The sequence below is a fragment of the Protomyctophum parallelum genome, assembly GCF_964188405.1.
Source record: "Protomyctophum parallelum genome assembly, chromosome: 2".
NCBI classification, from domain to species: domain Eukaryota; kingdom Metazoa; phylum Chordata; class Actinopteri; order Myctophiformes; family Myctophidae; genus Protomyctophum; species Protomyctophum parallelum.
In genome coordinates, this window is record NC_139699.1 from 40,979,658 (window position 1) to 41,006,586 (window position 26,929).

Genomic DNA, 26,929 nt, shown 5'->3' on the forward strand with positions numbered 1-26,929 from the left:
TGTATTCGTTTTATTTGATGACGCTGCTTGCAACGTCAATGTTGCAAGCCTCAATGTTTCAATTCAATTCCATTCAATTAAATTGAGGGACAGAGAGAAAGAGAGAGAGAGTTTTCTTTCCTTTGCATTATACATAAATGCCAGCATGCTAACTTTCCAGGAAGAGGAAGGCCATCAAGTAGGCTATCAAATATTCCAATGGCACATTCCTGATCGTGGCAGCTTTATGTCCCCTTGAACCTCGCTTGACCGCAGGTCAGCTATCATAACCCTCTAGTGGCGGCACATGGCAGCACGCAGGTCAGCATTAAACGGGAGATACCGCCATAGAGTAACCTGGGTCAGCTAAAGTTCAAGAGGCCATTTAAACTTCAGGATCAGCTATGTGGATTACAGACTTTAGCTAAAAAAAATCCCTGTTGGCTAAGTCAACACTTTCCAATCCTGTCAGGCTCTGGCCAGCAAGCAGCATGGGTGCTGTGTAGCAGTCATCATGTGGCAGGCAGAAATATTTTTCACAATGCTTTTCTACCATTGGAATATCAAGATAATCTGTCTACAATTTGCCCCCTGTAGGCAAAGCATTTAGAGTTAGACCCATTTTTCTGTCCTATACTACATTTTGGATTTAAAATGGGACAAAACCAATAAGCTCAAGCGGCAAGATGAGGAGATCGAGATGGACTGACATCGAGATAATCTGTCTACAATTTGCCCTCTGTGGGCAAAACATTTAAACCCATTTTTTTCTTCCTATGCTACATTTTGGATTTAAAATGGGACAAAATCAACAAGCTCAAGCGCAAGATGATGAGATGGAGATGGACTGCATTCAGAACCTTTACAAAATATACATACAGGAATGTCCCAGCGGATCCTTGCATCTCCACGAGTTCAAGAAGATGTTTGGAGTTCAGCATGGAACGCCAGAAGCGCTGTACATGGACGGGATATTCAGAGCCTTTGATATGAATCACGTAGGTGTCATTATGCCGTTGCAAAATACCATACAGTGCATGCATCTTCAAATTAATGTTCGACACTATGTTTGCCAAAACATAGTCGTGAATATCAGCTACATATCACATACAGTATTCTCATTTGACTTAGTTTTACAGGTTAATACCTATTATATATCGTTCTTCAACTGTATTTGCCAGAAGTACATAGCTTATCACTTTAAAATAACCTTATTTCCTTTCTTCCTTCCTTTTTTGGCCCACTCTAGAGTGACCGTGGGTCATATAGCCTTAAGTTCAAGGGGGCATATTGACCTCAGGCTAAATATGGCCGCCTCTGCTACAGTATATGCCCTATAGTAGCATGGCATGCTGCCATCACTAGGACAATGCAGAGGAAGAGAAAGCAATAGGCCTTTTCAATCCCCCACATCAGTATCAGTGAAAAAGTCAGAACTTGGCAATATGCCTATAATTTGTAATGAACATGACTTGTAATAGTATTTCTATAGTGTGGCTTCTCACCTGTGAGGACTAGTTCAGCGAATAACTTTGCTTGATGTAATGACTTAATATCCTTTGTCTTCATGCACCAGCAACCATTGAAGAGACTATTATAGAAAAATGACATAACGTGTAGTTTTCATTGACACAATATTCGAGAATGTAGATCATCGGCCTGCCATCCATGTCAAATCTACAATATGGCTCTAATGATTTGTCATGACAACCGGTGATTTGTTGACACATTGTTAATTAGTTCAAATTGGTGATTGTGTGTGTGTGTGTGTGTGTGTGTGTGTGTGTGTGTGTGTGTGTGTGTGTGTGTGTGTGTGTGTGTGTGTGTGTGTGTGTGTGTGTGTGTGTGTGCCTGCGTGCATGCATGCGTTTTCAGGACAACACCTTGGAGTTCATGGAGTATGTGGCTGCTCTACATCTGGTTCTGCGGGGGAAGCTAGAAGATAAGCTCAGATGGTCGTTCAAAGTGTTTGACGGTGATGAAAACGGCCGCCTGGACAGGAACGAACTCAAGAAAATCATAAGGGTACATAATTATTCTAGAGAACTTGAGTATTTCCAATTTCCAATACATTTACGTTTACTCCGTTACATATCGGATCCAAATATTGTACTTTTACTCCACTACAATAATTTGAAAACGTACATACATTAACTACTATATATATATAGCCTATATACACCAGTAATACGCTGAGGGCGAGGTCGTGTGCACGTATCCACCTGGGTGACGGCAGATTGCTTGGCGAGCGCTGGTGCTTTGGCATGGGATGTCAGATCAACATATGGAATGAATTATGTACTGGCCATATATGTAGCGTGTCTTGAGTGTCCAGGGTTTGATGAGGTTAGAGCAACATATGGAATGTCAGAACAGGTCAGCTCCATATTTGGAGATCTAAGGGTAAAGGGTGGCACCGGGGGCAGTGTACAGGGTTTGATGAGGGCCCAGGTAGGGTCGGGCCTAAATGTTCGGGCCTTAACTCTTGTTTTCGACCGCTGCAGGGCGCGTCTGCACTAATAAGTTTGGGGCGGGCCCGTCTAGCGTTTGAATGGACAGGTATCAGTCAAAACAGTCAGAACAGGTGAGCTCCAAATATGGAGATCTAAGGGTTTGAGGTCAGATGTAGAGTTGGATTAGCTTTGGATCGATGGAACCACAAAATGGCCACCACAGCTATGCCCTATAGGGGGAAATGTCCACGTATTTTTTTGCCCGAGTTTCAGATCTACAAGCTCAAAAGTGTTGAAGCTTGTAGATCGGCAATGTTTTCCACAGCACTGTCATGAGCGTCCGGAAAACCTGCAAAACCTGTCCGTCCATCGATCCATCAGTCACGCCACCATATATGGCTGTCAGTCCGTTACGCCTTGTGACACGTCACACCACAACATATGGTCGACGCTCCATATGGCCGTCTCTAGACAGATCACGACACTGACCTCATCAAACCCTGGATAGCCATACATGGAGAAGACTGGATCATCACCTATATCTGCATATTTGGAGCCGGCCAGCAACTCTACATCTGACCTCAAACCTCAAACCCTTAGATCTCCATATATGGAGCTGACTTGTTCTGACATTCCATATGTTGATCATTCCCCACCCGTCCTTCCTCTTTGATGTCTCCCTTTTGACTGAATCCTGTCCATTCAAACTCTAGACAGGCCCACCCCAAAGTTGTTAGTGCAGCCGCGTCCGGTAGCCGGCGAAAACTAGAGTTCTCAACAGCCCAAAATTAAGGCCCGGACGAAAATTAAGGCCCGACCCTACCTGGGCCCTCATCAAAACCTGTACTCTCAAGACACTGCCCCCGCTGGCACCCTTACATCTCCATATATGGAGCTGACCTGTTCTGACGTTCCATATGTTGATCTGACCTCATCAAATCATGAACACTCAAGACATACTCCATATATGGCCAGTACAGTATGTTGATCTGACCCCCCATGCCAAAGCGGCAGCGCTTGCCCAGCAGTCTGCCATCACCCAGGCGGATGCTTTTATGCGACCTTACTGGTAATAATAATCAAAATCTACTCTTGAGCAAGAGTATAATGTATGCCTCTGAGATATAGTGGAGTAGAAGTAAAAGTATTGGAAATTTGAAATACTCAAGTAAAGTATGTAAATACCACAAAATTGTACAGTACAGTACTAGTAAATGTACTTAGTGACTTTCCACCACTGACAGTTATCAGTGTGTTGGCTGTAGGTCTGTTGGTGCTGAACCAGTTCCTTTAAGCTGAATAAGTCTAGCTTATTGTAAATACTGGACGTCAACACAGTCTGCTGGGATGCCTCTTAAACCTATTAGAGGCTTATGAACGTTTTTAGCTGCACCAAGCAAATCAACTTTTGTGTAACTTAACTTCTACTGCCATTACTAAATCTGATATTACTGTGATATTTGAATTGCATGTGTTTCACTCTTTTGCTAGCCACCATTTAATTTCCTGTAGGATCTTGAAATTCATTTTCAGCATAGGCCTATTTCAAATATATATTTAGCGTTGGTGGTGTCCAACATATGTTTTATTTCTCTACTTCATGCTATAAGATATCAACCTAATACTGCTGATGGAATGGGTTCAAGTTGGATTAACAGCCATCACAATGTTTAGTAATGTGACTGTTTGATCCTTTCAGGTCATCTATAAGATCAAACAAACCAATGTATGTGATGAGACTGGGACACAGACCCTCACACCTGATCAGGTGACCGACCGAATCTTTCAGAAGATTGATGCAAACGGTGATGGTAAGTTACATAGATGTACCAATACCAGTTTTCCCTTTCCGATACCGATTCAGATACATACAACTTGTGTGTCGGTCGATATTGAGTACCGATCTGAGTGTGTAATTTAAACAAATTAAACAAATCTAGGGGTTCTCAAACTGGGTTCAGGCGCTGAGAGGGTTCCAAATGGACCCTTACAGGTCTGTAACTCTGAGAGTGTACAAATGGGACCAAATTAAATGGTTCCATTTGGTTTCATTTTTACACTCAGAGTTATGGTGGTCCTTCCTTGACATTTTGAAGAAAATAGTCCTACGGTATCCGGTGCGTCGGATAAAGGAACTGGAAGTGTAGGAAAAAACTGGAATCCTGCACACTGTCTACACTTACATAATTTTATTTAAGCAGAAACGTTGCTGCTTAAATACAATTCTAAAAAGTGTCGACACGCAACAGTGTGCACGATTGCAGTTTTTCCTACCCTTTTTCCTTCCCTTCCCAAAAGTTTGAGAACCACTGATCTACTAGGAATAAATACAAATTACTTTAATACTAGCTAAAGTTCAGCTCCAAGTTAGTAAAATAATAATGTAAATAGTACAATAATTCAATAAAGAGTACCAGTAAGACTCTTGAGGGCGAGAAGCGACCTCGCCCTTGTGCACTGGCCATATATGGAGCGTGTCTTGAGTGTACAGGGTGTGATGAGGTCAGATTAACATATGGAATGTCAGAACAGGTCAGCTCCAGATGCACAATGAAAAATCACACCCGTGTGAAGTGCTCTTATCATATACATCTCATGAACAACTGAATTTATGTGATTGGTTAGCCGATTTGCTCGTCTACATATGACATAACTTTTCCCTTCATTGTCAATGGCATTTAATTTTTGTGTTGCCACAAATTTATGTTTGGTGGACATTTCACCTATACTTTCTCCTTCCATTGTCAATGGCAAATATTGAGACGTGTATGGACCAAAGCTGTATAGGAGGGGCTAGCAGCACCCCTCAAAAACAGGTATGGACAAGGGTTCATTGCCATGGCCATGGAGGCGGGGTTCATGACCATATATAAAACATATATACTGTATATTGTGTGTCTTGGAGACGTGACTAGACGTGATATCACAAAGCGTGACAATTTTTTTTTAATTTAACCAGTAAAAAACACATTGAGACTGAAGTCTTACAAGTATGAACTGGCCAAGAGAAGAGACAAAATAAGTGACACAGCTCTGCCAGTAACAATAAATACAAGACAACAGGACAAACATGCAACGCTCATGAATACAGTACCGAAGAAGCTCAAAGGGAGAACAGGAACGTCTAATAACGCAACCAATGAAGGCTAATATATTAAATGTTCTGTCTTTGAAAATCCAGGTCAGATTACTCTGGAGGAATTCATGGATGGGGCTAAGAACGACCCTTGGGTGGAGAACTTTCTTCGTATGGACATCAACCCCAATCCCTACATCATGACTCACATGACGCACAAAAAGGGGTGGGTGCCAAAAGGTGATAAGGTCAATGAATACAGTTTATCTTGAACGGAGAAGCAGGATGGTTTCCATTCAGTTTGTGTCCAATGGTGGGACTCCCTTAATTGCCTTCCGGTGTCTGGCCGATCTACAAACAGCATTGGTGTATTCAGGTAAATCCACCGGTGACTCGTTAATTGGAGGTCAGAATAAGTGTTGCGATACCTGACAATCGGAGATCTCCACCAATTCGGACACACATGGTGACTTTAAATGGAATAATGGTGCATTTGTAGAGGGCCTTTTATCCAAAACGCTTGACGAAGGCAGAGGACAGGAGCAGTTTGAGTGTCTTTGCTCAAGGACAAGAAGCCAGGAGGAGGAGGGGCCGTGGGAATTGAACCAGGAACCTCCGCTGCTCAGATGGCTGTACTGCTACCCCATCCATGTGCAGCAGTGTAGTGGCCAGAGCGTCTGCCTGATGAGCACAAAGCCTAATAACGCCCCCTCACCCACTGTACGTCCATCTGCTTTTGAAAGGAATCATGTAACCGTCACGATATGAAGGAACACAAAGACTTTGCATTGGTTGTGCATGTGCAATGCAGTTACTTATGTATTTTGATTCTGTTTTTGTTTTTTTTCATGCACACAGAACATTAAAGGTGCCAACTGGAACCAGATTGGAACTGATTTGTATGGCCTCTTTTCCACCAAAATAACTTTGGTTCTAGAAATGGTACATTCTTTATTTTTATGATAGGTTTATATCGCATCTGCATCTGACACACCCACTTTGGTTCCCACTCCACTAGGGCAAGAAGAAGTATTTTTTGGTTCCAGTTCCGAACCAACTTTTAGGGATCTGAACCAACCAGAACCCCGGTGGAAAAGCGGCCTACTGTATAGTGATGCCATAGATAGAAGAACCAGTTATGGTTCCAGAAAGAACCATATATTTGAATGGTTCTATAAAGAGCCCTCGTCCACTTCCCTACACTAAACTGGTGTCTCTCAGCGCTCTAATGATCTGCTCCTTCTCCCCCCACCACTACACCAAATCCCTTCGTTGAAAATAAGAGATCTGCAAGCTCACAGCCCCATACAACGCAAGGCATCATGAAAATGTGTATCTGCTATTTTTGCCAAATGTTCGCCTACTAGGACATGCCCACAATTGCTGGGGTTTAGTGGTTAAATAAAGGTACCTCAAATAACCATTAGAAAAGGTTATTTAGTTTAGAACCATAATATGAGGCAAATGAAGAAACATTCACTAAATGGTTCTTTAGTAGGTTCTTTGGAACTATTATCATCTATATTCCAAAGTACCTACCTGCATACACAAATTCTATCAACCAATTTAGGCGTTTAGCAGACCAGCAATTATAAATGGAATGAAATTCACCAAACTAAAGTAAAAGTACGGTAACCAACATTAAATAATGATTATGAACCCTAGCGTTGTTATTCTTGGGCATTCTTTGGCAAAAAAGGCTGATCTATAAGCTCACAACCTGTCTCGTTACAACATATGTGTAGGGTTTAACTTTAAGTGGTTAAATAATTGCAATTCCCTCTCACCTCTCTACTCTAGTCAAGCTACGCTCCAACATGTATTTTGTTTAGAATACAGCAAAACAAACAATTCCCACATTTTACTACATTTTCACCTTTTGTTATAAGATTACACTGTTAATATGATTAACATAAAGTACACAAGTACAGTTTCTGTGGTTTGAGCCTAGTAAACCTGGAGACCTGGAAAACTGGACAGCAGCTGCCTCCCTGTGGCAGCGAGAAGTAATAATAGGAATTAGCTTATACACCATGTGATGTATAAATCCCCGGTCAGGATGGGGTCAGGTCAAATATAGTTATTTATGAAACAGAGGACACCTGACTGTATATATGTAACACATGGTGCACAACTGCACACAGTAGCCTACATGACTCACACTGACACTGTAGCCTACTAACACACATCAATTTGAACATCATAAATCACTATACTGACCCACAATATTATTGTATTAGGCACTCAAAAGAAATAACGTTATTTTCTTTGCTGTTGATTAATATTTTTGAAACACACTGTTACACATGTATGGCATGTGATTCCATGAGAGGGGAGAATACTAAGACAACAACAGGCTACATTTACTCACTTTCCTCCAGCGGTCCTTGATGTGGCTGTTTCAACCAATCAGATTGCTTCCTCGAAACGACCTGTGGTAGAATGATAGTTAGGCACTACATGGATCCGTATCTATAAACTGTCACAACACACAGCGTTTAATTACCTCATGCAGTATCATCATCAGGTTGGTGTTATGTTGAATGATGTATTTTGGAATCCTGATATGGTTGTTATAATGGTTGTTGTTGGCTCTGTGAGGTCAATTCAATGACAAATTAAATATTGTAAAAAGGAATAGGATATCCCCACAGTTTATTTATACACCGTGTATGGACCCAAAAACGTATCAAATGAAGAAAAAAGGCAATGTCCGCACGCACAGAATAGGTTGCTCTTTTCCGTCTTTTCTTTATTTTTTTTAACAAACAACAACATATTGCCCATCAAGTTCTTTATTCACTGTTCAAGTCATTATGGCCTATTCATCATTTGGTTGTTGTCAGACAGAAAAACCTTTCATTTGTTTTCTTTTCATGATGTTAAAAAACTAGCTGTGGCTACAGTGTGTAAATGTCATACTGTATGTAGGCGTACAGCTCTGGTGACATGGTGGGGACAAGCCGACAAGATGTTATCTCTGAAGTGTTTAGGCAACACTTCCAAAGCAGAGAAGAGACATTTACTGAAAGTGTAGCTGTTTTGAAATACCATGATTTTCTTCTCTAAAGAATGACACTGTTGGAGTAGATTAAGTAGCATAGTGATACCTATATTATACAGTGCCTTTTTCTTGAAGTAAGATGTTTAAAACAAAATGCACACTGGGCTATAGGCGCAAATCATTACTCACTCACTATAGTCACTACATGAATATAAATTATGAGTAATCATGAGCAATTGGTTACAATAACTTAATTTGCATACACATGTTAGTGATTGGTATAGGTAACTCTGTTCATTCCTGCTTATTATTCTATTGTGTTCAAAACATGAGTGCACTGTAATTAAAATAATAGTGTTATAAATGCCTTTCATTGGATGTGACTTAAAGGGGAATTCAGTAAATTAAATATTTCCTTTGATTTACATGTACGGTATGTTGTTCTTCAATATGTTCTGCAATAAATGTGTGTGTGTGTGTGTGTGTGTGTGTGTGTGTGTGTGTGTGTGTGTGTGTGCGTGTGTGTGTGTGTGTGTGTGTGTGTGTGTGTGTGTGTGTGTGTGCGTGTGTGTGTGTGTGTGTGTGTGTGTGTGTGTGTGTGTGTGTGTGTGTGTGTGTGTGTGTGTGTGTGCGCGCATGCTTGTGCGTGTGTGCTTGTGCGCGTGTGCATGCAACTTCAAACCATTACCGAGGGTAGGTACAGTATACTGAGCAGGAGTGCTCTTTTCCAGCAACACCCTTAGTCTAGTCAGTGGGAAGGAGGGATTCCATGCATAACCTGAAATATATATACTTCTAATCAGTGTTTTCTGATTGGTAAGAAATTAAGAATGTGCTGAAAATGATGAGCTATATGTTAAAAACCTGTCCAAATGTCCCATCTACCATTTTTATGCAAATTAGTGCTGACATAATAAAAACAAATCTATTTTCACTATATCTCAGCCAATATTGCACTTAACTGAACAAATAAGATGTCCATGTTTTGAGGGTCAAGTATAACAGATTATTTTCTGGACTTCACATCGGGTGGAGCAGTATTAAAGTACTGTAGCTGCCAAACACCGTGGGAGTCTGGGTGTTCGATCCACCGTGGTGCATGTTAACGTTCACTATCTAGGAACCCAACTAGGAACCCATGACGTGGACCGGATGTGTTGTGACAGACGCTCGTCTTTTCTTTCACCCAGAAAATACATTCTGTTGCCTGAGATCATCGGTTCTTTGATTATGGTCCGTTGAATAAAGCTTATTTTTACCAGGGACGTGGTCTGGAAAAGGAATCCGAAATTTTATGAATTTTTCTTGATCTTTTAATGTGGATTTAGACGGCAAGCAGACATTTCACTTCCGGTTAATTTCCTGTTGTATCCATTGCTTAGCAACCTGGAGCCAAATAGACATCGACAAAGAGTGCACTACAAAGACCACTTGACGTAGATCTGTTATCGGCGCTTAACTGCTGGATTATACTTGATGTAGCCTTATGTCAACAGCGGCGAATGTATTCATGTGCAATAGACTTGCAAACATTTAATCTGAATTTATCTGAAGTCAAACTATAAAAAGATAATCAAACAGAAATGACATCACGATTAGTTATGATTCAATATTTTATTTCAATAAAGAAAAGAAAAACGAAAATACCACATTAAACTTATGATACTTTTTTTTCTTTCATTTCACCAAATAAAATACAACAGAACATTAACATGACATCAAACTTGAAGAAAGTCCCTCCCAAAATGTCAAATATTTCTTACAGTTATTAGATTTACATCAACATGAACATCAGGTGAAAATGGTAGATCTCACAAGTCACAACACATCGCAACACACTTGAGAGATTTAGATCAGCTACTTTCAGAGAACAGATTTGGTGTAGAGGGGGAAAAGGAACGGACAAAGGGGGGGGCCCCGGTCAACCTGGTCAGGGTTTCAATGATTAAACATGGCTACCAGATCTTACACACCTCTGCTGTGCAAAAATCAGGGACATAGATCCCTGCATACAGAGGTTGTGTGGCGTTAGTTGGAACTGTATGGAGGAGGCTCATTCTGTTGTCAGAAACACTGTAGAATGACACACTGCCTGCCGTGTGACCAACGTACACCCCGAATACCCCCCCATCATCATCATCGCCGCTTACATTGGAACACTTCAGTCCTAATCCCACTTGAATTCTTTTGCCCTTGTGCATTACGTAGTATTTTCCATGAGAGCGAAATAACATGCAGGACTTGTCAGTGTGTCCAAAGCCTGATAAATTATTGTCCTTTCTGTTGATGTCTGGATAACAGACAGCTATAGAAACCAAACTCCCACTCCATTTTACTTCAAAGTAGCAACGTTCAGGCAGTCTATCGCTACTCAACACCTGAGGGTAATGGGTAAATCTGTCCAGGTTATCAGGATGATGTTGAAGTTCGGTATTAGTCACCTTCCTGTTGTCCTCTGACAGGGAGAGCTCGTTGTTCATTGAGGCAGGGTCCATTGACAGTGAACAGGAATCTGTAAGAACACATAACCAAATGAAACACTTTCAACATGGTGTTCCTTTATACATTCACACAGACTTGTGTCATCAGGTGCGTCAATATAGCTGGGGGGTGGAGCCGGGGTAAAGTTCAGAGTTCTCCCAACCGGAATAAACAGTGGCGGGTTTTCAAACACAGATGCTTTAAATTCTACTAATTTAAAAGTAGGCGTCATGGCTTGGCAGATCACAGGCACAGATCCTTGTTGGAACGCTAATTTAGAAAATGAAACAAGCTAGAGTCAGATTGGAATGTTTTCCTTGACTGCATGGACATGATCCAACACAATGGCCTGATATATTTGCATGGTAAGAGACACTTTTCTATAGATATGATCACTGAAACTTATCATAATATACATTTTAAAAAGCCATTAATTCATCAATGATGTTTATAGAAAACGTTATAGTGAATTCCAAGTAGGCTAGTACCGACACCATTCGTTTCAACTGCACTTTGCCAAACGATGGCTCCGTGCCATGTTACAACTGTCTCTAAACAACTTAGAATTCCCTACAATGTGTTCTATAAACAGTATTGATGACTTAATGGCTGTTGGTTTTTGATATGTTAAGTTGAATTGATCATATCTATAGAGTGTCTCTACCAGGCGATTAAACACTGCGCCGCGGTAACACAATGTTTTGAAACATGGAGGGAGAGGGAGATGGAGAGGCATCTCTGATTTCGGTGGTGCTTATGCTTGTGCAACTTGACGTATGCAATAAAGTATAAAGAGATAAGGATACGCTGACTATAATCCACTTGAACCCCAGGTCCCCAGCATAAACCAAAAATCTACAAACTCACAACTCTCCATTTACAGTCCTTTAGGTTTACGCCTACAAAAATGTTCGGATTACAAATATAAAGTGCACACCCCAGGGCCATGGATGTTATAATGCTGCTAGGGTGGGTATAAGTACTGGTATCTTCTGTATTGTTCAATAAAAAGCTAAGTTTCATCAGTTTTTGGCCATGCGCTTTCAACTATGCGCCCCTATCGGTTGGTGCATTATAACTCTGGCCACCGATCGGATTAAAACAATGCAGAAGATACGGGTACTTCTACCCACCCGAGGAGCACTTTATATTTGAAATCTGAAGATGACCATACAATTAACAAATAAGCACTTTAAAAGCAGTTTCTGTAAAAGCAGTGTACTGATCACCATGGACTCACATTTTAAAAAGTCCTCTCTGTTTGTGCTCTGTGCAGGGACTGGTGGAACAGGCCCTGTAGACACAAGAAATCATTAGCACCAGTAAGACACCTGAGGGTGAGAAGCGTGCACGCATCCGCCTGGGTGACAGCAGACTACTGGGCGAGCGTTGGTGCTTTGGCATACCATGGGATGTCAGATCCACATATGGAATGTCAGAACAGGTCAGCTCCATATATGGAGATCTAAAGGGCAGTCCATACTTTCTCCGACCACAAAACCTTTCGTCGGAAAGACTTACATTTTTTCTCAGAAGTAGAGTTCGGCGAGTCACAACATCTGGGAGTGCAGCTTTCAGAACAAAAATTCGGAGGAATGCGTTTCAGAAGTTGCGAGTGACGTCATGTTGTAGTTGTACCGGAGCTTTCAGATGAAAAGTTTGATGGTCGGAGACAGTATGAACTGCCCTTAAGGTTGGCAGCGGTGGCAGTGTCTTGAGTGTACGGGGTTTGATGAGGGCTCAGGTATAGGACCGGGCCTTACTTTTTGGGGCTGTTGAGAACTCTAGTTTTCGCTGGCTGCTGGGCATGGCTGCAGTAATAACTTTGGGGCAGCTAGGCCCCTTTAGAGTTTAAATGGACAGGTATCAGTCGAAACTTAAGGGAGACATCGAAGAGGAAGAATGGATGGGGAAAGATCAACAAGATTACGCACGTGCGCACGCGCACGCTCACACACGCACACACACGCACACACACACACACACACACACACACACACACACACACACACACACACACTGCACCTTGTGTTGAACCGCCATCAGAGTGAAAATTGCCTGGCCTTAATAATCTTATAGGACTAATGATGGATCTACCGGTATTTAAAATATTGCAAGGTTAACAATGGGACCATACAAAGCATCATATTTGAAAACAAGGTTAACTAAGTAAAGAAGAACTGTTTACTTGAATCTGCAGGGACCAGCTCCATTTGCACTTGGCAGATGTCTTGAGGAATCCCAGGCCTGTGCATCTCATACAGGGGTTCTGTCACAACAGTGCATTCTGGGAACAACAGTGACACAGACACAAAGTTGATTCAGTTGCTCAGACAAACTACAGTCAGTTCCTAGACCCATGGCTATGCTTGAAGTCAGTTCCTAGACCGCATGTCTATGCTTGAAGTCAGTTCCTAGACCGCATGTCTATGCTTGATACTGTTTTTTATGCTGTGTAATCCTTTGATTATGTAGATTATTACAATTAAAGTTTGTCTTGCTCTCCCTCTCCTTGCCCCCTCCATTTTATACATCTCATTTTCTGAAAACAAGAAAGTTAGATGTTCTATTGAATAGAACACATCTACCAGTTAATGATACCAACCACCTTATGGCACCCAATCAGATTTGTTGCTATTTTAGTATAACAGTAAATGAACTCTCTTCTCTTCCCCCCCCCCCCCCCCCCCCCCCCAATCTTTACATTTGAATACAAATGGTATTCATACTGAGCATGTTAATGTTGTCTGTGTGGTTTCTACTCTTTTCTACTCTATCATTTCATCTTAGCCTATACATTCTGTTCTGTTCATTCTGCCATTACATTTTTCGCCCATTGGTGATCAGTTCTCCAGTTTCTCTACCAGTGTTTGGACTAACGTCTTACAAAGTAACATATTACTGTAATGCACCTAGTTTTTGCCCCCCCAACCGGCTGTTAGGTATAGTATAGTATAGTGATGGTTGTTGCAAGGCAGTCTCCTCACCTGTAAAACTGGGTCGGTCTTCCTTCTTTTGGCTCCAGCACCTCTTCATGAGTTTCACCAGCTCCTCCAGACCGGCGGCCTGCATTCCGTTAATATACTCTAGGGGTGGCCTTTCTCCCTTCACAGGTTTAAAGCTCAAATGTTTATATTCCTGGCCAGTATCTGAGAGTGGAGGGAAGAGTAGAACGAGTACTTGTCAATTAATGTTTCTAATGAAAAAGATGTTTCACTTTCAATTATTTCATCATCTACTGAAGCTTTTGTGAACACCCTAGCCAGTTTTTAAAGGCTCATTCATAGTCTGGATTTTCGGTGGTGAGGTGACCAACGAACTACAACATGACGTCACGAGCCGCGGTGAAGAGCAAACCACCGCCCCAGCCCTTCTCTCTGTTAAATTACTCACCGCCGTTCAACGTTATTTCAGCTCCGGTGGTCAGCTCACCACCGGAGCGGTGGTCACCTCACCACTGAAAGTCCAGCCTATGAATGAGCCTTTAGTTGCTCGATTCAGTATTTAGATATTTTATATTAATTTAATCAGACACGCCCCTTCCTATACAAACCCATTGTTAGATAAATCGAAAACACCCATCCTTGGTTCTGGTGACTGATATTGTACTTCTATTTGGTGAGGGGGGCATTTGTTTTATTTGTTTTATTTTATTTGTTGATTCTCTTTTGTGTCTTGAGCTAAAAGGTTTGGGAACCACTGAGTGAAACAGGTGCTCGGTTCATAACAGAAGAAAAGACATAATCAACAGCAAGAAAGAAATATCTGTGAATTACTCACTTAAAATGCTCCACAGCAGCATTGCGTAACTAAAATAAAAAGAGACAATGATCAGCAATTAGCGTACATATCCACATATCAGGAACAGATAGCATGTAGGCTATAGTTGACCAAATAAAAAAACAAATAGCAACTGGATAAAATCGCCTATTGTATGTCGTTACAGTATTGTAGCTGAGGCTACATCTATCTACAAGTACATCCACCTACTTTCTGTCAAACAAACATCTAATGAAACAAAAATATCAACATGACTATTGAATGTTCAACGTGCTGGTATGGAACCTATACACTGACACGAAAACGCGTCATCAGAGCGGAGGGAGGGGCGTCAGCTGCGACTCCGCGGCTCCGCCCACCCCCCAGGGTAAGTTGTGATCTGCTCTCGTTCACTGCAATGCAATTTGCGGCATTTCCAAAACAATATTGCGCAGAGTAGCGATTATCAAACGTATTTGCAATGCCATACGTTGAAAGATCTGTTGCCCGTGGACAAGGCACGTTACCTCCACAAGTTAGATAGTATCGGCATAGATGTTTGTCCGTATGTGATTAAGGATTGGGAAAAGTTGCATTGGCAGCCATAGAAAATTCTGCCCAGGGTAAAAAAACGGATGTGATGTTTTTGGGCGTTCCTGTCTTGTTAAAAAACCGGATGTGACGTTTTTGGGCGTTCCTGTCTTGTTTCGTGTCAGTGTATCCACTACAGCAACTGTGGTGCATGACCGCCCTCTAGGGGGTACGTTTCCATAATCATATCAAAATATATATCATTGTTGGCCAAATACTTAGAAAAGACTTAGCGTTGGTGTGTATCAGGTCTGGAGTTAACAGGGGATGCACAGCCAAAAAGGTGGCTTTGGGGACCGCTGAATTGCAGCTATAGGCAGCAGTCAATGCATTATGTTGGCTATTCACAGGGTTTTGCAGTGAGACACTGTTGACTTGTTGAATTGTCACACAGAAAATGGCACAGGGAATGATGAATACCTGTAGACATCATAGGCACAGGTGGCTCCACCTATCAAGCCTTCAAAGGCCTCTGGAGGTGCGAAGAACAATGTGGCCACCCCCTTGAGATGAGGGGCTGTCTTTTTTGTTTCAAACCTGGCAAGGCCGAAGTCAGTGATCTAGATGAATAAGAGAGGAGAACAGAGAGAAAATAAAAGGAACAGAGAGAGAGAAAGAGAGAGAGAGAGAGAGAGAGAGAGAGAGAGAGAGAGAGAGAGAGAGAGAGAGAGAGAGAGAGAGAGAGAGAGAGAGAGAGAGAGAGAGAGAGAGAGAGAGAGAGAGAGAGGGAGGGAGATATAGACGAGGGAATGAGAGAGGGAGCAAGAGTGAATGATGACGTCACACTACTTGTGACAGAGGCCAGGCAAGCTCAAGTGCCTGAACAAGCAACTTTTGAAGAGCTACCATCAGACTGTTGGACAAGGCCTACATGTTGTCGGTCTAGCTTATGGCGGTGTTTCAGAGTATGGTATGGTATGAGTATCCCATTGGCTCAAGGGCAGCCAATCATGACTAGGTCACTAATAAAAACGGGCCTGTTGTATGTCAGGTTTCACCTGACAAAAATAACAGCGATTAGTTTGAACAGTGCCAGAGGAAGGACATGATTGACCCATCATTGGTGTTAATAATCACCCCAAAGGTGCCTGGGACTCACCTTGACATTTAGGCCTGTGTCCAGCAGTATGTTTTGAGGCTTCAGGTCCTTGTGGATGAGATATGGTGTGAGACTGTGAAGGTAGTTCATGCCCAGAGCCACTTGGTGAGCCAGTCGAAATGTCAGGGGCCATGGTAGTAGGTGGTTTAGCTTCTCCTGGAGAGGGAAGGTTGGGGTAAAACGGAAACATTGAATTCACAATCACAGACACAAATAAAGGTTAGTTTAAAGATATAATCCTTTAACAGATATATCTTTTGCACAGAATATCTACGTTTGTACCTATGTCTGTAGTATCCCGAGAACCGTTAGACTGATGTTTGCAACAGTTATGACAATGCCAATAGATAATGCATTCCTCGCTCTGTTATGCAATACCCATACAGTACCCGCTGTAACCATCCTGCCTGTCTGTGTCCCTTTTGTGCCTGCAACCAATTGGCTCATTTAGGCCACAGCCAGAGCCTTTTCTGCCGTTTCCTGACAACCGCCTATCCAACCAACTCAATGCTGCTCTCAACTCGCTCGGGTCGTCTGTGACACGTGTGGCAAATTTTAAGTCAGTCGTCAAACAGTCCTCGAGATACATGAATTACAACGTACATACAGAGATGCTGTGCATTTATTGCAAGATTATTATTAATTACATTATTATATAAATTGTTGAATCGGTAAAGAGTAAAACATCTGCCTGCAAGGAGGCAAGGGATCCATTCTCCATCAGCTCCATGACCAAGCCCACCTCCATGAAGATGCCATTGGGTTTACAGCCCTTGAACAAGCCCAGGACCTTCATGACATAGGGGTTCTCTGCACGTCGCATCAGCTCAGCCTCATGAACCTCATCCTCATCTGACAACGAACTGAAGAATGAAGATGATACATGATGAGACATCTCCCTCTCTCTCTCTCCCCCTCTCTCTCTCTCTCTCTCTCTCTCTCTCTCTCTCTCTCTGTGTACCCTTCCACATTATCAGCTGTTGACATTTTCCTATAAATTATCAGCAGCACTCAGCAACTCACCCGTCATCAGACCCGAATAACTTAACGGCTACGTCCCATCCCCAGTGATGATGTCTGGCCTTGTAGACTTGACCAAATCCACCTACACCGATCACCTTCCAGTCCCCCTCCCAACTCTTTTCATCAATCACATTTACATCTGCAGGATCTGTGCCGGGGACGATTTGGGGTTTTGAGCCGACATTGTTAGCTGGAGAGAGAGAGAGAGAGAGAGAGAGAGAGAGAGAGAGAGAGAGAGAGAGCGTTAAGAAAGGACACGGATCAAACATCCAAAAAACTAAAATGATAAACTACAACATGAAAGTAGAAATACAATGAATAGATAGATACCGTAAGATGAATATGCATTCATTCGTTCATGCATTCATTTTTGGTAAGCCTATATAATTGGCCGTATCTACAATGCGTTAAACACATTTATATTGTTACAATGCTGTTACAATGCACTTCAAAGTCATTGTTACACTTGTTATACATGTTTATAAAAATCACACCTGTGTGAACCGAGTGTTGCAACTCCCCCTCCCCCCCCCCCCCCTCTCTCTCTCTCTCTCTCTCTCTCTCTCTCTCTCTCTCCTCTGTCAGATTAGCTTTATTATGGATATCAATCCTGTTTCTGTGCTGCGTGCGCAGCCTCTAAATCACCCCAACAGACCGTGGCAGTCAGAAGTTGGATTTGCGTCCAGCAGGTGGCAGCCATGTCACATACTTCTCTCGTTCCAATTTCACGCATGCGCACACCACTCGTGCTCACACAGGTACACAAACAAACAAACAAACAGGTACACGGACATTGCTGGATGTAGGAGTGGTTGCACCACTCAATAATGCATATAATAACTTGTGACAAGGTTTGTGAAGTATTATAACTTACAATAATATCAGTGGAACAGCACATTAACTACCAGGTAACATTTAAACCCATGTGATTTGTCTTGGTTTGTTTGATAGCTTTCATTAAATTAAAATAATAATAATAATAATACATTTTATTTATAAGGCGCCTTTCAGGGCACTCAAGGTCGCCGGTACAATCATTTTATTAAGCCTCCTTTGTGTCCCAATAGGGAACCACTGCTGGTCATTATTGACTTAGGAATGTGACAAAAACACGCACGCACGCACGCACGCACACACACACACACACACACACACACACACACACACACACACACACACACACACACACACACACACACACACACACACACACACACGCACACACAAGTTGGAGCCATGCAGAAACAAGATAAACACTGTTGCACTATACAGACAGAGAGACGTAGGCCTGTGTGATTTCAGTGGAAGTATTCCGGTTTGTTAATAAGGTATAGGCCAGGGTAAGTTATTTTCTTTGCTTAAGTGTTATATAAGTGAGTGTTTGTTCAGTAGCAGGCTCCATGTCTATCCAGATCTGAGTAGGTAGGTATAGCAATATGTAGAAATATTAAATATTGTGTAAAAGTACAAAAGTATTGGCATCAAAATAAGTAAAAGTTATAATTTTGCATTTTTCAAATTTCAATGGTTTTCTCAATTGGTAAAGATCTTGTGCAGATCTACAAGCAGTCAATCTCACAATATGTCACATCACAGGGATTTGTGAGCTTGAAGATCTGTAATAACAGTTTTGGCTCCAAAACTGTGGAATGCACTTCCCATTGCAGTCAGAACTGCAGCATCACTCCCAATCTTCCGCCGTAGTCTGAAAACCCACCTTTTCAGACTCCATCATGGCCCATAGCACTTACCCTACCCCCTTAGATAGCATTTCTGTAGACTTAGATAGCATTTGATACAGACTTATAGCATGTTATGTAGACAGCACTATAATTGCATTGTATATAGTCGCACGCCATAGTACATATGTATAGCATAGTAGTATATATGTATAGTTTATATGTATAGTTTCATTATATAGATATTCCAATGTTACTTTCTTAGCTTACGCATGTTTCATGATAAATGCTGTTATGTGATGTATTCCCATGCTTTTTGTTCTTGCTTAATGTAAGTCGCTCTGGATTAAGAGCGTCTGCTAAATGCCTAAATTGTAAATTGTAACAAAATCTCAATTTAAAACAATTCACTTAAATGACAAAAAGGAAAGCTCTTACTTACTTGACAACAGCTGTGGAGTAGAAGAAACAGATTCTCAAAAGTATTTTTTGCAGTGATTAAGATGGCTCATCCAATTCGGTCAAGTCCTCAAGCCTCAATGTATGAACTGAGGTTCATGATGTGCTATTTATGTGCTGGTGAGCTTCATTAGCATACAGTTCTTTGATATAGGCCTACAGCCTGATCAAGAACCGTTTCAGCTGATTCGGTGATTTACATTTTAGGCTATATCTGACAACAATCAGCTTGATCAACTGGCTCTCTCTCTCTCTCTCTCTCTCTCTCTCTCTCTCTCTCTCTCTCTCTCTCTCTCTCTCTAGGAATTAAATAAAGGTGTAAACAGAGCTGTGTTACATTAACACTTAATGGTAATACTATCTTGTGAAACTATAAAACTATATAAAACTATGGAATTTTCTGTCAGATAGTTATACAATATACATCCATATAGGAGACGTTAGCTTTATACTTTTGAAAGTTAACAGCAGTATGTTTTTGTTTTTGCATTCACTTTCTCTCTCTCTCCTCCCCCCCCCCACCCTGAGAGTCTATGCAACATAGTAAGCCACAAATTGTATTTTCTTAAAAGAAAATGTGGCTTTCGCCTTTATTTTATATTTTTTATGGAGGGACAGACAGTAGGACATTTTTTGTAAAACAAAATAAAAAATAACTAAAAAGAAAATGTGTGTGTTGTACCAAATGACAAAGATATGTGTTATTCAAAATAGCATAATGTTTTTTCCCCTATATGTATTACATTAGTAACAGTCTAAGCATTGATACAACCTTGTGTCTGTGACAAGGCCATCATTTTTATTTTCTTTAAACACTGCATTTTATTGCATACTATTATTATGAATGACACTCAAATAGAATGAATTGCTTTATTCATGAATATAATTAGATTATATTAGGGAATTGTAATTGCTGTAAAACAATGTTGATACCTAGAAAAACGTATTTTGATCCATAAGTATGCGTGTGTGTGTGTGTGTGCGTGTGTGTGTGTGTGTGTGTGTGTGTGTGTGTGTGTGTGTGACTGTGTGTGTGCGTGTGTGTGTGTGTGTGTGTGTGTGTGTGTGTGTGTGTGTGTGTGTGTGCGTGCGTGCGTGCGTGCGTGCGTGCGTGCGTGCGTGCGTGCGTGCGTGCGTGCGTGCGTGCGTGCGTGCGTGTGTGCGTGCATGCGTGTGTGCGTGCGTGCATGTCACTGACGGCCGGGTGGATATAAGATATACTGTACAAACACCATCCTTCCTCAGCATGCAAGATGATTGTGTTACAAGATTATTTTACATAACACAAGCATGGAATGAGTAAGAGCTGTGACATGCATAATACCCTCTCTTTCATAGAGCACAAAGGTCAGATTTCACAGTGAGTCAGTCAATGTAGACTGATCAAAGGGTTTTTAGTTGTAGCTCATTTTGTAGCTCCTAGACTGAGGGAACTTATCGGGGCTACTCTGAGGCTTCGTACACACATATCAGACGAACATGCTCTGTGCTGTCCATGTTTTATGGCCGCCTCAATGCTTTTCCAATGGAAGTCACGTGGTTTGACCAAACAGTTGTGTGTGATGGGGGGGGGGGGGTGGGGACAATCAAACACAAGTGTTTGGTCAAACCACGTGACTTCCATTGGAAAAGCATTGGGGCGGCCATGAAACACAGGCAGAGCACAGCAAAGTTGTTCTTTATGTGTTTACGAAGCCTGAGTACAGTCTAGTTTTAATGATCCATCAGTCGATTGTGTTCCGGCTTGGATCGCTGAATCACAGGGGCGTCGGACTTGCCAAAGTGTGTCGAAAGGGCCTTTCTGTGTAGAGTTTGCATGTTCTCCCCGTGTCCCCGTAGGTACCCTCACATGCAGTAATCCTGGTCTCTAAACTACCTTCCCCTGGCCAGCCGGGGCGCCTGATGGAGGGGAAATTAAGTAACTGGTCGGAATAACGTGTTCCTTCCATGTGATATTTCCGGCCGGGGACACTGCCCCCTGTCAGGTGAAAAGAAGCAGCTTGGACTCCTCATGCATATAAGGATGCATGAGGTCAGTCCGCTGCTCCCCCAGGTTGGCAGAGGAAGTGTAGCACCCAGGATTACATTAGATAATTGACACTGGGTGGAAAAGAAATTGGTTGCAAAATCGTGGGATAAAAGTTATATACGTATTATGTAAAAAGAAAAGGGGGCATCGGACTGTGTGTGTGTGTGTGTGTGTGTGTGTGTGTGTGTGTGTGTGTGTGTGTGTGTGTGTGTGTGCGCGCACGCGTGCACATACTTGTGACTGTGTGTGTGATTGTGTTCTGTACCTTATTTTGTAGTAGTGTTCTGTGATTTCCTGTCTGCCTGGTTTTGTGTCTCCTGCCTTGTCTCACCAGTCTGCTTTGTAATTGTATTTCACCTGTGTCCTGTTTAGTGTCAGCCAATCTTGTGTTGTTTGTAGTTATGTTGCACCTGTGTCTAGTTAGTCTTTGTGTCTATTTAAGCCTCTGTGTATTCAGTGTTCACTTGTCAGTTTATAGTTTATGTTATGGTGTGTAAAGCCCGTCCGTGTAGGTCCTGTGTTAGTCAATAAATATCATTTTAACTTCATGTGCCTGCCTTCCTATCCTGTGGTTCGTTCTGCACCTGAGTCCTACATCTTCAGAACCACATCGTGACAGTGTGTGTGTGTGCGTGGGGGGGGGGGGATTAAAAGAAAAACATGGAGATTGCTTGTCCCAATACATGACTTTTTTTTTTACGTTCATCTAGTTTTTCCAATTATTTGGGGGCCCACTTGACCTGACTCTCAAAACTGAATCTGAATGTTACACGTGCTGACCAAAACAAAAATAAATAAATACATTTTTAAATAAATCCACATTGACATTGAATTACAACATTTTCTCTCTTTCATAAGCGTTGGTTGTCTCTGGTATCCACTGGCCCTATCTGCTCTGGTGACTGAACTGACCGATTGGACTGTATGATCAAGTCATTGTGCTAATCAGATTAGTGACCTTTTCCTAAACTGCAATATCCACTCTGTCCACTCAGTGGGGTCTGACGTGGTGCAAACGCTAATCCTTTCAGTTGAGTTTGATGGGACTGTGTGAGCGGATGCTTCAGTGAGGTAGCCCTGCACATGTAGCCAAAAACCTTTATCGGTTTATCAATTCAACAATTCCCATTTTTACCACACCACTTTTTTTTTCTTCTTTTTTTAAATCAACTTTAAACAGCAGCCATGGGACAGGAGGAAAGCCAATATGGTGATGAGGTGGTGAATTTGGCACAGATTCAGGATTTGTGCATCACCTTCATGAAGAGCTGTCCCAGCGGCAGGTTACATCTACACGAGTTCAAGAGGATATTTGGTGTGGGGAACACCTGTGAGGAGGAGTCCCTATACCTGGAGACCATATTCCGTTCCTTTGACACAAACCAGGTAGGTTGCATTCAATGTTACTTTACTTGCAGTCAATACTACTTCAATGCAATTATGTACTTGAATTGTTATTTAAATTTAAGTCTGGTAATATTATGTTATTAACTAAGTGTTAAATAGCTCAAATTTCTGATAGTAATCATTGATAGAGTGAATAAAGACAAGAAAATCAGGTTGGGATACCAACCAGGAGAAAGAACACACAGGTTATATATAAACAGGTACATTTGGAAATGGTGACACAAAGACATTATCAGACAATTGGAACACTAGGTATAGCTTACTTTCTCTTGGCAACCCACCTGAAAATGTGTTTTGAGGTGATGGGGATGGGAAGATGGGGAGACACCTGTTACTGAATAAAGTCAACAAACACCCTATAGTTGTATATCAATGATGGTGCTTTAACTTTGTTTTAACGAAAACACCCACCTTAACATTTAATTCCAGGACAACACATTGGACTTCATGGAGTACACGGCTGCTCTTCACCTGGTCCTGCGGGGCAATCTTGAAGACCGGCTGAAGTGGTCCTTCAAAATCTACGACAAGGATGGCAACGGCAAGCTGGACAAGCACGAAGTGTACCATCTCATACGGGTAAGGATAGCACTTCACACTTCAATATGTTATAGATTTTGTGTGTGTGTGTAAATATGTGTAACTTTTTCTAGGGTTTCATAACACACTTTCTGTCCAGCTAAATAGGCTGTATTATTAAGACCTGGAAAGCCTACGGCAGCCAAATACATATAATTTTGGGGGTCCTTGACATGAAAAAGTTTGAGAATGAAAAAGTTTGATATTTAGCAAATTTTCTGAAAACTGTTGGGATTTAGAAGACATTTTTTGAATCGGTCTCTGCCGCTGGTATTCATGGGTTAAAGTAGGTTAAATATTAGTGCGGGAGGTGAAGGATTAAGGTTATGGGTCATTGGAAGAGGTGAGAACTAAGCCGTTGACTTACTACCGTTTAACACTAATTCCCCAATTCCTCTGTGTGCGCGTGTGTGTGTGTGTGTGTGTGTGTGTGTGTGTGTGTGTGTGTGTGTGTGTGTGTGTGTGTGTGTGTGTGTGTGTGTGTGTGTGTGTGTGTGTGTGTGTGTGTGTGTGTGTGTGTGTGTGTGTGTGTGTGTGTGTGTGAGCGTGCGTGCGTGAGGGTGTGTGTGTGTGTGTGTGTGTGTGTGTGTGTGTGTGTGTGTGTGTGTGTGTGTGTGTGTGTGTGTGTGTGTGTGTGTGTGTGTGTGCATGTGTGCACGTGCGTGTGTGCGTGTGGGTCCACATAGCAGCAGTATGTAGGCTAAGGTTAAACATATGCAAATTATGTACAGTATACATGAGGTTATACCCCCATTGTTTGAAGGTTATCCTTCACATACTGCCTTTAGTTTTAAAGAGCTATAGCCTGTCAAACCAACCTGGTCATGTGAATTGACTTGATTATCATGTTATTATTTGTATGTATTAATATATTATTATGTGTTATTATGTGTATGTGTATGTGTACAGCGCTGGGTGGATGTTTTGCAGAAAACAAAAAGTGGAAGTGTATCAGACAATCAGCGTCTGCAGCATCAGCCCTTTTCAGTTTCTGTAAAAAGCCCACCCAGTGCTTGGGGACAGATCGGTCTGCAGAAAACACATGATAATGTGAATTATCATGTGCGACAGGGATGGTTTACCAGGCTAATGAAGAGCATGTTTTCTGAATTTCAGTGAATACCCCCATAAATAAATGTAATCAATACAGTTGAATAATCCTTTCATAAATAAAGATGTAGGCTAATCAATAGAGGGTATGCACATGCATAAAGTGAGGGGCAAATCGAGTGCACTGGCAAAGTGAGTTTAACGTCTTTAACGTTGATTAATGCAGGGGTTCTCAACATTTTTGGCTCGGGACCCCCGGAAATCTGATTGCATTAAACTTTAATGCAATCAGATAGGACTTGTTTGGATGTAGACTGTCCACAAAGTAACTTTTTGCCACACTTTTTGCCTATCACATATAGGCCTACAGGTGAAAATTACAAAATGTGTGATACAGTAAATATGAAAAAGCTAAAGATATTAATTTGGTTATATTGATCCTATAAACAATTTAATATAGGTATGGTTTTTCCCCACTCAATTCAATTAACGTTCCAATTTTGGAGGCCTGGCTCATGGACTAAAAACTGATTCTGAACTGAACCGGTGGAAAATGAGCCTCAGTCAGTGTTCCTGCATAACTTCCGGGTATGATGGTGATGTCACGTGCATATTCTCTATTAAATTAAGATGTTATCAATACGGTTGAATATCCTCTCATAAATAAAGAGGTTTATGAGATCAATACAGTTGAAACTTCTGTCACCCAACAGATCATTTACAAAATCAAGGCCCGGCGCACCGACATGAGACCCAAAGACATCTGTGACAGAATCTTTGAGTTGGTGGATGAGAATCAGGATGGTGAGTACAGGACATTGCAACAAGTATACTGGGAAAGCATCTGTGTCATTTTAGATTTTAACGACAGGTATATAGTATATTATATACGATATATGATATTTCAGAGAACTCTTAGGATGTATAACAGTGGTTTAGAACAGTGGTTCTCAAAAACAGCAGATGTGCAAGCTCACTTACATAATAATACAAATGTATTAATTTAATTAATTAATTAACATTTTTAACAGCGATACGAATCCAATATGCAATATGCATACATAAGATATGATACATGGACAATATCGGTTCGTTAATGGCGATACGATACAATTCAATGATTTAAAATCGATTCAGTAAATATTTAGCAAAGAAATTAAATCTGTGTGAAATGTACAGGGAAAACTGTTTTTTTATGGATATAAATACCGGTATTCTGGGGATTTTCTGGCTGGCAAATATAGACATTTTGTACACATATGGACAAGCCTGCTCCTTGACAAAATAATTATCTGTTCATGAGGTTACTGGTTATCCCTCAAAATGATGACATCTGATTTGATAGTCGTTCTTTCAAAACGGTTTTAATTGTTGATCAAAATGATGACGGTTGATTTGACATGTTGCAGTGTACTGCATTCACCAGGAGGGGGCAGTGGTTATCCATGCAGGTTATAAAACACTTTTAAACAGATCAAGTAGGCTACTTAAAGATTACAGTCTTTAACTCCAGCTCATCCTCCCTCAAATTAGGCACTAATCTGTTTTATAATTACTGTTTATATATAAACATACCCAGCCACATTTTAAAGTTATTCAGAATGCAAACAGGCCCACATGGGTACTTTTGATAAACAAGGATTATGGAAGTTCAAAGAGCAAACTTATTTTGCAGCCAGTTTAGTTAAAAATATATGACAGATTTGAAAGGTGCTCAAGGCGGTTCCCTTACAGGTATAAGAGTGTACAAATGGAACCAAATGGACCCTTACAGGTCTGTAACTCTGAGTGAAAATGGAACCAAATGGACCCTTCAGGTCTGTAACCCTGAGAGTGAAAATGGAAGCTTTTTGTTATCCTTTTAGCATATCATTCTAAAATCGTTATAAAATAATCATCAATCAATCAATCAATCAATGGACCAGGTCCATATGTTCCATGACATGGAATACTGTGAGAATGTACATGGAATCCATGTACATTCTCACAGTAGGTCTATGGGTCCTTGGAATTGAAAGGTTTAATCAACTGATTTAATTGTTGTTTATGTCTCCCTCTACAGGCCAGATAACGCTGAACGAGTTTCTGGAGGGTGCACAGAAGGATGAGTGGGTGATGGACATGCTGAAGCTAGACGTCAACGCACCAGGCTGGTTCATTCATAACTGTGGCAAGGTCCCGTGAGCCTGGCACTGGCTGGCTGGGTCCACCAGAGCTTTGATCTGCCGCTGACAACAACTGTTGTCTTATGTAAGCAGCAT

General features: G+C 41.5%; 1 protein-coding gene across 1 annotated transcript; it reads left to right on the plus strand.

Moving 5' to 3' along the window:
* Positions 1–776: 776 nt before the first annotated feature.
* LOC310854623 (guanylyl cyclase-activating protein 2-like) lies at positions 777–26,852 on the plus strand (the record flags this gene model as incomplete). The annotated part of the gene is made up of 7 exons (XM_083759298.1): positions 777–977; positions 1,855–2,004; positions 4,132–4,243; positions 22,813–23,018; positions 23,469–23,618; positions 25,382–25,472; positions 26,731–26,852. The coding sequence occupies 7 exons, from the start codon at positions 777–779 to the stop codon at positions 26,850–26,852; spliced, it is 1,032 nt and encodes a 343-aa protein (XP_083615424.1).
* Between the last annotated feature and the right edge of the window lie 77 nt (positions 26,853–26,929).